Genomic DNA, 15,218 nt, shown 5'->3' on the forward strand with positions numbered 1-15,218 from the left:
GTTAAAAAATGTTACTTGGATATACAAAAAACTCCCAAATAGTGCATGTCTGTGTAGTGAAATTTGTATAAATCCTGTACCGAATGGTGCGTTTTTACATTAAAGAACTTTATTTGTACCATGGGCAAGAATACAATTTCATAATTTAGCTGATGTTTGAAAGAACAGAGTAATCTAAGTGAAGTATCATCAGAGCACAATGGTGATAGTTTATGTATAACCCCTTGTTGGACCTTCAGTTTCCTGCTTAGACAATCAACTTTCCTTTCTGTACTAAGACACTTTACTAAGGTACAGACAATGTGTTGCATTTCCTCAGGAAAGGTACTTTTATTGTTCTCTGAAAACTAGATACAGAACGGTACTGTGAATGATTGTCCACACAAATAATGTTAAAAAAAAAAGTTGAATGTGTTTTAACCTTGGATCAAAATACATGTCTAAATACACTTTAAAACTCTGATTTGTTTTATTTTTAGCAATAAAACTAGCATAGATGGAAAAACATTTAATTAAAAATGACAACGTATGACATTAAAAACGGTTAGAATGGCTAGCAAATTACACGTGTAAGTTAATCTGTCACTGAAGTAAGGGTTTTTCATAAATTAAAGAAAAAAATATTAGTTTGATATTTTTGAATTCCAACATCCATGGTAATGGGGATGAATGATTGAGATTGACAACTGCAGTCAACATTACATCATTAAGTTAATCGTTATAAATAGTTCAAGATCATAACGTTTGGCATTCATTCTTCGACACAGTCGGGAATCTGTGGTATTTGTTACTCTTTACAAAAAATGAATGTGACTATTCATGGAAAATTCCCATTCAATTTCTTGAAAGACGACAGAATTGTTCCTTTCCATTAAGTACAAGACTTCATTCCAGTAACATACCACATTCTCACATATGAACATTTTATCTTTCCATAAATTAGGCGTTCCCAGAGAGCTGATCACAACTATCGAGACGTTGACGATGAGGATGGCTTGCCACCGAGAAGCTTGCATGATGGGATAAGGGAGAACTGTATTAGTTCTGGACCCCTCAAGCCACCGTTGGCACGTTCACTCCTTATAAAAGAGGAACTCCTGAACCAGAAACATCGCCTCCTCGGCCAACCCACACCCCTTTCTTTGGCTAGCCTAGAGTCCGTGGGTCTCCTCAACAGCCAAGCCCAATCCCTTCTATCGCGTGATGGCTCATGGGGAAAATCCCATCTAGACAGCCTCCTGAAGCTCAAACAAATTGGCGGGAATCTCAGTGACCTAAGCGACCTGCCTCTTTTCCAGGAGAACCTAGGCCTGTTCACCAAGGGCGCAAAGTCCCATGACACTGGCTCCATCACGGTAAAGAAAGAACCAGGACATTCCCCTCCAGTGGACTTGAAAATCCCACAAGTCAGAGGCATGGACCTGTCCTGGGACTCCCATGGGAACGCCTCGGATCTCTATAGTTACAGCTCTATAACGATGGGAAACGTGCACTCGGAGAATGCGCTCAGTAGGAAGCTGAGGGTCATCTTGCCAAAGCAGAGTCGCAGGGCCGCTCTGGGAGGCCTTCTCGATGCAGGAGCGGTGGCCGAGTACTGGGGGGCGGACCTCGAGCAGCCAACTTTGGGACCCCAGTACCCAACATCAGACCCAGAGGCCGACCCAACAGGCTCCAAGCAACCCCGGAAGAAAAGGGGACGGTATCGGCAGTACAACACTGAGATTCTCGAAGAAGCCATCGCAGTGGTGATGGGTGGGAAGATGAGCGTTTCAAAGGCGCAAAACATCTACGGCATTCCTCACAGTACCTTGGAGTACAAGGTAAAAGAGAGGATGGGCACACTGAAGAACCCACCAAAGAAAAAGCTTAAACTGATGATGAGGGCCGAGGGGCAAGACTCTGGGATCGCCGGCGAAACCGAATCCACGTCGACGCCCGCCACCACACCCGTCGCAACGCCAGTGGATCTCTTGCAGGGGACAGGAGACAAAGTCGAGTAGATTACACAGAACACCTCATGAAATGGAAACTGTTTTAGAGTCCGACAGAAACTATTGATGATTTGGAATTGAGGACGGGGCTTTAATTGTGCCAATTTACTTGCAGTATCTGGGTGAGCACAACTGCAGGGATTGATGGGAGGATTTAAGCCTCATAACTGGGGATCAGAAACAAATTGGCAGTTATCAGTGGTCGCATTGACACTGCAAGCATTTGCTGAAGTTTTTTACAACACGAAGCAACGAATGCGTACTAAAGCCATAAGAGAGTATCGACAGAAAGACTTTTTTGTTAAAAAAACGAAAAGCAACCATTTGTTCGCCCCCTTCATCATGAACTTTGCTAGCTGTGCCATTAATGCTCATGCGTTTTGGACGGCGTGCCATTTTGAGAAATGAGAAGTGGGGTTTGAAGGGTTTGAAGTAACCCTTCAAAAATGAATTCATCTTCTCTTCTTGGTAGGTTCCTGAAATGATTCATGATCTTTAAAACTAATTTATTTCAAATGGAGTTGACAAGGATTCTCACCAGGGATCAGTCCTAGGCCCGTTTTCTATTGACAGGTAAAAACGATTGCTTTCGACTCTTTGTAGTTTCCTCCTTTTATATTCCGCGCCATTGAAACAGACTGAGAATTAGACACGTCCATTTAAAAAAACAAACAAATGAAGCTTAAGATTAGTCATTCAGGGATGCATGTTTGTGATGTTGAAAAGACTTCTTTTTGTTTTTTACTTTACTGTATAACTAAACTTTTCTTTAACTCTAGCGCTTTCTTTTGCACTACACTTTCAGTCTGGCGCTCGCCAGAGCCTAAATCTGGCAATTAGACCTGATTACCTCGACACTGCTTCTTGCATTACGCACTTACTGTTCTGTCTGGCATACCACATCATACTCATTTTACAGTACTAGAGCCTCTCTCTTAAAAGGTTTCCGAAACCCACGAAGGGACAATGCCGACTTAAACCACACAGGACAGGAAAGTGTTTCAGATTCACATCTTTCTACTAAAAAAAATGAATAGAGGGAGGGTTCGTGCAGTCGATTTTTGGCTGTTTCTGGCGGCTCCCTCGTCGCTGCTTATAGTCAGTCGCTGACGTGTATATTTATAAAAAGAAAAGCATTTTTCGCAGAGGGTTGGTTTTGGGGAGGGTGGAACATAGGTGGGGGGAAATGTAGGTCAGGTTATGACCATATAACCATCTTTCAGAGAGCCAATTGTTGTCTCTGAATAGATTCTTTTCCTCATGTAAAACTCAGGGCAACTGAGACAAATATAGCGATCATGTTTTTAGAGAAACAATGCATCTTACCTACTTGAACTGGAACCTGTGACACACTCTCAGTAAATGAGTTGGGTCAGGGGCAGGGCTTTATACCGGGCGTTCGTTGGGTCGACCTGAGCCATGGATTGGCGATATTGGCGGGATGTTATCGGTCGAAACACCTGGCCAGGTGGGAATTTTCCGAGATCTCTCTGAAAATAGCACTTTGTTTGAAAATAAAAGCGAATATGTTTGGGTGCCTGTTTTTAAAGTAGCAGATAGCATAAAGGAGACTCGCAAGATCAAAGGGGGATCATTTCAACGACCCCCGCCGTCCTGCAGCGTAGACCCAAACATGCTCATTTTGTTTTGAGAAAATTACCTCTTTAATATACAGTGGTCGACAGCTTGAACTCTCCGATTTGTCTAGTGTTGCCTGACTGGTTAGTGTCACATTGCCCCTCTTCAAATCGAAACCGTGTCACCTGATGTATATAAAACTGAAATCTGTAGATCTGTGAAGATTTCAAAGAAGGCTTTTGGAAAAGCATGCTCCACTTTGATGTTGTTTGAAGGGCATTCTGGTATATCACTGCCTGGTGCTCACCCAGTCTGTGACAAAAATTAGACTTCAGACTTCAGGGTTTCTGATGATGAAACTGACTCTATGAAATGTACCTTTTATTTATTTCATTATTTAATTTCAATCATTTAAGTAAATGGCATGCACCCGTTCAGTGGAGGCTGAGGAGTTATAATCAGACACTTTCGGTGGCCAGGTTTTCTTCAAATGGGAACACTGTCCTGCCCTCACCGTTACTATTTTGCCCAGTGAATTCAAGTCAATTAGGCTTGTATGTATTGGAGAATTTCCCACAACACTATAGTTGTGTAAATTTTCTTATTAATCAAAAATTAGTTTTAGTTTTGTTAGCTTTGTTTAATGAATTTGCCATTATAGCCATGTGTGGAGACACTACTGAAATTAGTAGGAATCTTGATTATTTGTATCAGTAAACAATTGATGTAAAATCTATATATATTTAGTGCAGTTTTTGAAATTATGATCCGTACTTCTACAATTGATTAAGTAGCAAGTCGAAGGGAAGCTAGCTGTACATGTAAATCCCTTTAGCTCATTTGGCATCAAATGCACCAACACTTTACCAATGCTGAGCGTTTAAAGTGTCTAATTAGAATTTAGTTTGGTCCTTTATCAATCAATCAATCAGGTTATTTATTAATCAACGTGATGTAAAATAATACTCTTGCTATTTAAACGTTTTCTTAACCAAGATTGTCTTGTTTTACAGTAATAATCAAGATATGTCTTCTTGATTTTACAGAAAATTTGAAACCCTTGAATTAAATTTTCCTTATCAGGAACACTTTACTTGAAGGCGTGTGCATAAGACTAACCATGACGTGACATATGAAGTAGGGTTCATGCATGTTCATGACGACTGTCATTAAGTGTCTTTTGCTCAATAATGACATTTTGAATGCAAATATGACATGTCTTTGTTATGACAACTTGACATCAAATTAAGTGACAGTTTAATGTAATGTTAACCAATAAAGCTATAGGCGGTTTTTAAGTTTGATAATTAATCTGCTATGTCATGTTTATGACAGGTTGTGTTGTCTTACTCTGTAAAAATGAATATGCTTTATCTAATCAATAGAATTGTGGCAACAGATTACAAGCAATATTATTAATTAAATTTAACAAATTAGAATTGAGTAATAATTCATCAAATTATTCCTTAAAAGTTAACCATTTGAAATGAGTAAAGTTTACACCAAAAAAATTAAGAAAAATATCTCACTAACAGACAGACGTCAAAGATTAATTAAGAACTCTTTATTTTATATTGCCAACATTGAAGACACCTGATGTTAACAAGCAGAATCACTAAAACAAACACCGATCACCATAATGGCGACTTAAATGCATGTTTTTTGGGTTGTTGTAAGTTTTACTCATTTTAAATGGTTAACTTTTAAGGAATTAATTTGATTAATTATTACTCAATTCTAATGTGTTAAATTGAATTCATAATTTTGCTTATAATCTGTTGCCACATTTTTTTTTTATTAGACAAAGCATATTCATTTTTACAGTTGTCATGACAAAGACACTGACAGGTTATGATGTATTGGTTTATGTCAAGGTGTCATAACAAAGACAAATGACACTTAATGGCACTTGTCATTTAAAACTTCCTTCATATTCATAGCATATGTCATGGTAAATGGTCCTGATTATGAAGGTGTCATGTCTCATGCACACCCCTTCAAGTAAAGTGTTACCACTTTTACTGTAAAACAAGATAAAATAAAATATTACTTTGCAGTGCAACTAGTAAATTATAAGTAGTAGATCAGTAGCAACATCTAGATTGTTAGTACTACAAGTACGAACAGAATCTATTATAATTTAATATTTGCCCTTATAAATGGCACTTATGAATTAATTGCACTGATGGCCATGACTGGAAGTTGTTTTGCAGCACTTAAATCTTTCGGAGGAAACCTCCCAATTGTTAATCTAGAAAGTTTTAAACTTTCGAACTGATTCGTCCTCGGCCATCTGCTTCACAACGGTGCATGCCATTTCCACATATTTATTTCATTTGACTTCAATGATTAATGTATTACAGGGTTAACGGCTCCCCCTGTCCAAAAAAAAAAAAAACCATCCTCCTCTTACAGAAATTACACAAATGAATGTAGAACCATTTCGGGAATGATTTCTGAAACTCGTAGTTTAGAAAACACGCACTTTCACATTTCATACATTGAACAGACTGTTTTGATTTTTCTCTTGCTGCTCGTTTCGATATTTGTTGTTTTATTTGCGTTTCTCGGAAACGTACACCTGTAGCCTTCAGTACTTTGGTATCTCAGGATAGATTCAGCAGAAGGGTTCGCAATATTTGTCAGTCGGATAACAATGCAGACATAACTACCTGTACAAGAAGTGCATAGACATGTTATGTTAACTACAGTCTTTGCACAATATACCTCATCCTTGGGAACAAACGCACCTTTCTGTGCCACATCCTTAAATACCATTCAGGGGCACGTGGAAAAGGAGCAGTTGAAACTCTGGGAAATTAATTTTATTTTCCTAATTCACCCCTCTTTTTTTGTCTTCTATGAGAGGGATGGCGAGGCATTTCATGTGTCTGACTGACCAATATTTACACCCTTTTCATTTAGGTACAGAAAAGCGATTTTTTTTTTTTTTGGAATACAATCAAAAATTTCGCATCTTGCCAATAACGGGTCCCATCCTTTAAGTTAATCGTTACTGTAAGACACAACCCCCATTTCCTGTACTCTGAATGGCGATTCAACCATCAGGTTTAACCCTCAAAAGGAGGTTCGAAGGGTAGAAAATGGGACAGGTGGAAATGTTAACCTTTCTGTTGTTTTTTGTGCTCTTTGTAAACTTGTTTTTAAACTGCATTCCAAAAATTTCAAGAGATACCTTTATATGGAAGAAAAAAAAAATCTATACATATTGCAAATGAATATATTATATTTATTTTACTGTTAATCTTTTTTATTTGTCTTTTTGTTCTGGTTGCTACACCGCCGACAGCTACAACCTCAGTTTCTGTACCATATGAAGTGCCATTTGTTTTGTCTCAAGTGGCTCATTATGATTTCTTTTCTTAAAAGATGCTCAGATAGGTTTTGACCTCCACTGCATATCCACATAACAGCATTACCTCAGGTGAGACCTCTCCAGAGCTGCTGATTCTACATTTGCTTGTAGAAATCAGGACCTGTACTTGACTTTTACACGTTTCCAAAAACGCAACGATCGCTTTTCAAGGAAGCAGTTTATAAGTAACGCTAGTCGCATTTTGTTTACCTCCGGTGTATTTTAAAATGGAACGCTTTGCTCAACTGAACCACGGGTCTCTTTTTGAACACAACTTTAGCACACGTTCAAATCAATAGGGCACACATTTGTACTCCACAAATAATACACACTCCAAACACTCACATGCACACAAAACACCATCATGTCTACATAAAGTTTTAAGCTATTGGTTTGATTACTCTTCGAGGGAAACTAGTCGGTTGTGACATTAGAAAGAATCTGAAAGGGGAAATATCCCAGACAGCAACATGCACGTCTGGGCCGTGTGGATCTACCAGATGTGGGCCGGATCTGGGCCGACACTATGTTGCTGTCTGGGTATGGACACAAACACTCCAAATTTGAAGTCTAATTGTATCTGATTAAATGTCTCTTTACAACCGCCATTTAGATACATATTATTGAGATTGGAACAGTTTATAATTTTGTTCAAACCATCAGTTAAGTAGAGAATGATGTCAATTCCTTCAAGCTTAACTATTGTTTTTTTTTTATTGATTTTGGAAAAATTCAAATGAATAGGCACACCTTTATTTAACAGAAAACATTTGGAATTGGGAGAAACAAATTGTCGGCAAACATTTTAGTCCAATTTAATCCTAGATATCCATCGGACTGCCAATCTATGCACTTGAGAGTTACTCGCGGCATTGATTTTTTGGAGTTTTAGTGGCCATTTCGTTCTTCGTTGACAATTTAAATGGCATTGTGTCAAGTAAATATGTTTTAGATACGCAGCGTTGCTTAAAATAGCAGTTGTCATGGTGCAGCACACGCCGTGGTAAAAGAAATGTTTTCGAATGTAACCTAGAGAAAAATGCACAGTTCAGTTCAGAATAGAGAAACTTACCGTGATGTTATGCATTTCATTGAAATGTTCATTTTGGTGTCATCCGGAGTGCCTGTCTTGCAGTGTTCAATCGTCACCGATAATTTGATAAGTGCATTCAATCACCATTACACGAATAAACATTGTTTACTAATTAATAGCAACGATAATGAGCCGATAATTCAATCCAAGGCATCATATACTGACGCTTTTGCCAATCCAGCGCACATGGCACCCTTTAGCGTCAAAGTAACACGCTTTGGTTATGGGTAGGTTTAGGTCTGGGGTAGGGTTAGGGTTTGACCTCTAGGAGGCGCCTTCTGGCCCACATATTGACGCCAAAAGGGTGCCATGTGCGTCGGATGTATACGCATTGGCAAAAGCGTCAGTATATGATGCCTTGGGATGACAACGGACTGGATAATACCTATTGATAATTGGTAACAACATTCGAAAATCATTAACCAAGGCGACCTACAATCTATATATTCGTTTTTTTATACTGAATTGAATCAATGTCGCCTCGATTACTTTAATGCAATTAGATATGGATAAATGCGTGTCATTTTATTTATAGATGAAGTGTGTCATTTCTAGGACAAAAACACTCATCCGGTGTCCATTGGTCCTCGAACAGATAATCCCACCCCAAACTCGCTTTATTGGTCGAACCAATGTAGCTACGATAGATGCTTGCTCACACATACAGATCAGTGTTTGTAAAAACTCGCTTTTTGGGGGAATCCTCCCAAAAAAATGTAAAATACACACTTCATCTTTAAAATGAAAGAGGTTTTAGTGAAACTGTGAATTGTATGGAACAGAGCCATGAAAAGTCAACACCTGACCTCTACAATGAAACATTAGTATGGATGACAGTGAAGCCGTTGCTTTTAATATGCTGGATGCCAGCTCAGTGAGAGGTCAGGTAGACCTGTGAAAACGCAAATGAAAGCGAAATGTGCTTGATGAAATAGCGTTCTTCTAGAGAACTTGAGAGCTTTTGGCTGTTAAAGGGCTGCCATTGTGTTGCCATGACAATCTTGCAAGATCATTCACAAGTAAAGGTGTGCCTATTCTAATTGCATATTCGGTTTTTATTTCCTTTACACCTGGCTTGTGCATTCTCAGTATTTCATATGAGATTTCTACCATAGTGTCTACAATCAACTGTAGACCAAATTCTTCTTTCCTTAGTACCTTTTCTAGATTATTTGGCGGGACACAAAGAGAATATTAGATTGAAACGTGTTGGGAGTTATGCCATTTCTTTCTGTAATGCGTGTTGGATCTGCTCTTGACCATTAAACTCATCCATGACTGTTTCAACCCTGCAGTCCATTGAGTTCTGCGGGATTAGGGTTATTAGTTTTGCTACCTCAACTTGCAGATGGTTTTGACATTGGTAGTAAAGCAAAAAGGACTTGTATCTTGAGGGACGGACTGTCCCTAAAGGCTTTTGCCGATCAGGTTGTGGGAAAAACGTGTTTGCGGTTTGATCGGCTTACCCGCCGTACTGTATGTAGCATTTCAGATGCACGGAAAACACTGGCTCGTCGTTCCAAAAGTCGCGGTCCCGTTCTGTCGGAAAGCAGTTATACATTCCGCATGCACACATGTGTACCTAATAAACCACATTTATGATCGAGGTAATGGCTCTTTTTGGACCATAATGTCCTAAGTTATGCATCTTGACTGCTTCTAAGTCCAGTGTTTGGGAGGAATATCAGGTCGACCGATCACCTCTAGAGTTTTTCCTCTTGAGTCATTCCATACCATATGAGTTTGTGCCCTTGAAATTCAAGCCAAATGCAGTCTGTGGGCAGTATCTTTGTTTTTGCAATCGCATTCGTTTATGGCGCACATCTTATCTCTTGACGGGATGCTGTGCTGCACTTTTTTTTGGGGGGGGGGGGTTTCCATGTATGGAGTCGAAGCTTTATGGAGCAAAAATGCCTTTTGCTATCTGTTCGACTGTGTTCAAAGTACTTTGGTAAACATTTTCAGAGTGGAGTCTTAACGTTGTAAAGGTTCGGCGTTCAGTGTGGTATGACGATTGGATCCCTTCTCCCGTGACCCCCGCCTCAGGTTATTGCATGAGACTGGAATGATTAGGCTCGGCTAAAGATTGATACCTTTTCTATATTTCTTAATACTGTTGATATTGTGATTTTAAAACTTTGATCAAAAACGCTTGCCTTTACGTTCCATTTCTTTCACCAGTTTTGAGAAGTTACCCCTCTTAATGCAGAATCCCACCAGTGTAGTGGTCCAAAAAAAACGTTCGATTTTTGTTGCAATACGAAACGATTCGAGTGGTGAAGGCAATACTCGTGATTTAAGTCCCATTGAAAGTGAGTTTCGAAGAAAGCAGGTCGACTCGACGTCCTTATCAGACCGCCTTTCGCATTTTGAAAAGATTCAGCCAAATATCCTTAGTTCAGTGCTTTATTAACAGCGAGGATTGTAAAGTACGAATTACCTGAGGAAACAAAAATGGACGCTCTAACTTTAGATCTTTTGCTCGGTCCCTCGAGACCCACAAGGCCACAAAGACTATTTTGTTTCTGATGTCTGTACAATGTGTGATGATGTTTCAACTAAAAGAAAAAAAAAAAAACCTTACAACGCAGAATACCTCAGATAATAAATCCATGTAAATCTTGACAGCCTCCACATGTAGATAGAGCCCTGTTCACTGCCTCCCCACCTTTCATGGACGTTTCTTCTTCTATCGTTTCACTGCCCATTATATGTTGTGGAGGTTTCATTACTTTCTATTCATGTCTGTTTTTTTAGTTCATGGAACACATGAACCGTTCATCATTCAGTCGTGTACTTGACAACTTAAGGCGGCGTTCACACTGACGGGACTTTGCAAGTCACTCTGGGTTTTTTTTATGAGAGTTGAGGCATCATGATCAGACTGTTGATGATGCTACAAAGTTGAGCTATTCAACTTTATGCAAATGCGTAGTGACGAGGTGACAACCAATGGGAGTTTAGACTGTGATTTGTCACCTGATTCAGTTGGATACTGTGGTTGAGTTGAAACGTCCAACGCTACGGCAACCTCGTGACCTCCAGCGTTTTTATCATGACAGTGTGAATGCTATTTTAGGAAGGGAAGACACTTATTTTTTCCGGTCCATTTCAGAGGAACAGTAATAAATCAGATGTTTTTGCTCTACACTGAAAAAGAATTAGTTGTTTCAACTTTCAAAAAGAAAGTGTTTGTGCTGCCTTTAAATTTTAAGCTCAGTCAACATGAAATGCTAAGTTTGTGACATGGATATTTGAGTTGCGTTAACTTAAAATTTTAACATGGCACAAACACTTTTCTAAGTGTAGTTCGTATAACGTAAATTAAGTTTTGGCTCCAAGTGTGGCTAGCCAAGTGGGCTCTGTCTTCTTTTAGGGGTTGTCTGTTGAACATAAGCCATAGTTTACGCGTTCGTCAGGCGTATTTTCATCATTCGTTTTCGTTATCAGCTAAACTGAATGTAGGGGGAAAAAAATAATACAAAATTGAAACTCTTACTATACATACTTTAGGACAAGCTATAGATTATTATATTAATATATGTATACACTCAACAGTCACAGTGCATTGTATATAATGTTCTGTATAGTTATATACTTATCTTCTGGAAAGAGATGTAAATCTCTTCCTCGTTTGATTCAGGGAACAAACATTTCAGTGCAGTATATTTAGACTCCAGTATACGGCATTTGTATAGTTCGTTTTCATTTGCTCACACGTTTCTTTTTCTGTAAACATACTGGAATGGTAGTTAGTCTTGAAGTGAGCTAAACAAAAAATAAGTTATTGTAAGGCATCTTAACGCTGCTGTGGTGCAAACAGTTGTGTTTTTCCACAATACTGTACAAACAGAATATATATATATATATATATATTAAGAGGAAACGCAAACTTTTTAAGGTGGATGTGTATATAGTCTCGAACCAACTTCGCGATTCGATTTGATCTTTTTTTTTTTTTATTTTAAAGTATTTATTGTTACATCATTTGGCGATGTAAATTAACTTTCCCCGTGAAAAAAATGGTTATAAGCCAAGTTTTACGGTATTGCTTGTTATTTTTTGCTTGCTACGTGTAAATGCAATTTAAGTTTCGAAGTCGGATGGTCAAAATCATTTGTAAACACTGGATCCATCGGACGATGTCCTAAAATCATCCTCATTCGTGACGATGAGGAAATGCGCCCCTGGGTGTGCTTTGCTGCAACTACTTTTTCTTAACGATAACGATGTTTAATACTATTATAATTTCTCGTGCGAAGTGAAACGTCTCCGTGGCTGTGAGCTGGTTCTGTATGAGTGTGTGGAATTGCTTGAGGTTTTATTTTTTGCGCTTTTTACTCGTGCGTTTTGAGAATAAACCATTTCGTAATACACTTAAATCATGCGATTTCTGAGAAGGCAAGCCTGAAAAGACAAAGTAGTTGTTTTCTTGATCAATACGTTCCTTAAAAGCATTTCTCTATTTATCTTATCTTAAATCCTATTATTAAGCCACAACTACGAATCCCTCAGGGACGAACGACACTGATTCAATCTATTCAGGTACTTTCGTTAGATTCTGCGGCCTAGCTGTTAAAATATGACAACAACAAAAAAAAAACGTACGTATTTTTTAACGAATTGAGCAAAACAAAACGGTCGCTATGACAAGAGTCATTTTTAACCCGTTGTCACTTAATTTCTTTTCCTCTGTCCTTTTTAGTTTTTGTATTCTTCGTATTCAGACTTAAGTACAAGTTACTAAATGAATGTCAAGCTGAAACTTCAGGTGAAGAGCGACCCTCAGCCGGACAGTGCTTTTCATTACAATTTCCTCTGCACACACTGTGCCTCAAATGCCTGAAGACAATACAACACTATAGCGACAAACACCACATCAGACCCCTTAATGATAGTGGTCGACCGGTCTCTTCACGCCTATACAGACGTACCTCTACAACACCAGGCCTGATCTTTCACATTTGCGGTCAGTAATTGATAGTTTCGGTCTCTGCTTTTAGCATGTAAGTATTTCAGCGAAGAAACTGCCTGAAGAAACTGCCTCTCAATATGTTTTATTTGAGCTTTTCGGTGCCTACTGTTCTTGTCAAAAGATACTTCACCAAGGGTGTGTGAACCGGCTGATTATAAAGATTATTAGAAAGACGAGCACAGGAGTCGTGTATGTTAAAGCCGGATCATTTTAACGCAGCGGTAAGTGTGAAGAATACTCTTTAATTAGTCTCGGTGTGAAGTTTTTGTTGTTTTCCTTCAGATTTGAAAACATTCCTGTTGTTCATGTCGTCGTGTGTTTTCGATCATGATGCCTGACAATTGGCAGTGGTTTCGTTGTTTTCCACACGTGGGCTTGGATTGAAAAGTTCAGGCCTGATGTAAGGCATAAAAAAAATGAAATACTTACATGTTAACTCTTTTAATAAAAGACGGACACGGTTTTTAAAACGCGCAGGTTTGCCGGTGTGGGAAAAGGTGCTGCTTTTTCCGAATCTTCTCTCTTTTCGATATACCTCAGACCATCTAGATCGAAACGAGTACTTTTAACGGCATCTTGCCCTGTAACACGCTGGTTCCTCCGAGTCAGTCCAATTGTTGGAAGACAGGCGCTTCAAAACTGGAATAGACCTCATTTCAATATATACTTTTACTCTTTGACAAAAAAAAAACATTGTATAGTTTAATATTTTCTTGTACTGTAGATTTATTTATGTATATTAATTTGTTCTTTTTTTGTACTGTGCGTTTGACTTTTATTCTAGACTATTATCGATGTCCGTGTTAGAGCACTTACGAGGATCACAATTATTTTTGTTTGATTGCACTATTTGTTTGTTTTGTTTTCCGTTTGAATGCAAATTCTTATTTTTTAAGCTGGCCTAATGAATAATAAGCTGTCTCCTAATGTATGTGATTTTAAAAAAAAAGTCTAAAAAAAAATTAAAAGGAAAAAACTGATTAGATTTTCTGTGGTCTAATTTAAAAACAAACAAAAAAAAAAGTTTTCTCTTTCTTTTTATTTGCATTGACCGTTAAGCAAAATGCTGATTAGATCCGTCTTTGTGCATGTGTGAAGTTTTACTGGTTATATTTTACCCATTAGGAAAAAAAAAATGCCATTTTTCCAACACATTTTAATTGTAACATTGTGCAAGTTAGTATTCACTGGATGCTAGAACCTTCTTATGAAAACCACTATTCTTCTAATAAATTTTTGTTGTGAAAACGACGTCTGGAGATGTTTTATTGTGCAGTTGCATGCTTCTACTGTTGTTTTTTAATTAAACACATACATTTTTATTCACATCATTTATCTTTTTTCTTGGGTGACCAAGTCCAACCTTCGATTTTAGTTACAATGGTTTTTCAATGAATGATTCATGAACAAAACATTATTTCAAACATTATTTAATTCTAATAGATTATGTGTCTTGTAATCAATCACAAATTGTATCTATAAGTACATTACACTTCTCTTTTTTGACCAACCCTGTAGCATTCATACACTTTCAGGGTTTAAGGTGGCAGAGTTGAAGATCAGCACATATTGGTCAATATTTTTATATTATGATCACTGCATTTTTTTCCATTGCAGAGTTTAACTATACAGCCTGATGAGGAACATATAAGCGTACAATTATACTGTATAATTCATTTTGTTTGCCATAATACTACCTACATAGTTCAGCTCTGTTCAACCCCATAACCAGAGTTGACCAAACATCGAGTTATCATTATACTGTCTTAATCATATACATATACATATCACAATAGTTAAACTGTTATGGAAACAACGTTATTTTTTCCCCGTAACAGAGTTGACATACAGTGTGAATGTTATCATTATCTGAATCCTTAATCTAAGATAATGTCAGTAAAGTATGGAGTGCAGCAAGGTTCTGTGTTAGGTCCTCTGCTGTTTTCAATTTATATGCTGCCACTTGGTAATATATAAGAAAACATGAAATTAACTTCCACCGTTATGCTGTTATTTCATCACGACCAGATGCATTCTTTAAATTATCAAATTAGACAGAGTGTGTTAAATATATAAAACATTGGATGACATGTAATTTTCTTCTATTAAATTCAGATAAGACGGAGGTATTGCTAATTGGACCTAAAACCTTTACACATACTCTCTTAGACTCCAGACCACAACTTATCTTTCGAAAATCCTATT

General features: G+C 38.0%; 2 protein-coding genes across 4 annotated transcripts in view; one reads left to right on the forward strand and one right to left on the reverse strand.

Moving 5' to 3' along the window:
• lcor (ligand dependent nuclear receptor corepressor) overlaps positions 1 to 14,264 on the forward strand; it is a 61,217-nt gene extending 46,953 nt beyond the window's left edge. For both annotated transcript variants that reach the window (XM_039657345.2, XM_039657346.2), the window contains exon 7: positions 944 to 14,264. In XM_039657345.2, the coding sequence (XP_039513279.1) occupies positions 944 to 2,000 (1,057 nt within the window). In that variant the 3' untranslated portion in view covers positions 2,001 to 14,264. The remainder of the gene's footprint in view (positions 1 to 943) is intronic.
• Positions 1 to 15,218, reverse strand: part of terf2ip (telomeric repeat binding factor 2, interacting protein) — a 123,524-nt gene that overhangs the window by 99,993 nt on the left and 8,313 nt on the right. The window lies entirely within an intron of this gene.

This window comes from Pimephales promelas, chromosome 2, assembly GCF_988280905.1.
Source record: "Pimephales promelas chromosome 2, fPimPro1.hap1.1, whole genome shotgun sequence".
Lineage (NCBI taxonomy): Eukaryota > Metazoa > Chordata > Actinopteri > Cypriniformes > Leuciscidae > Pimephales > Pimephales promelas.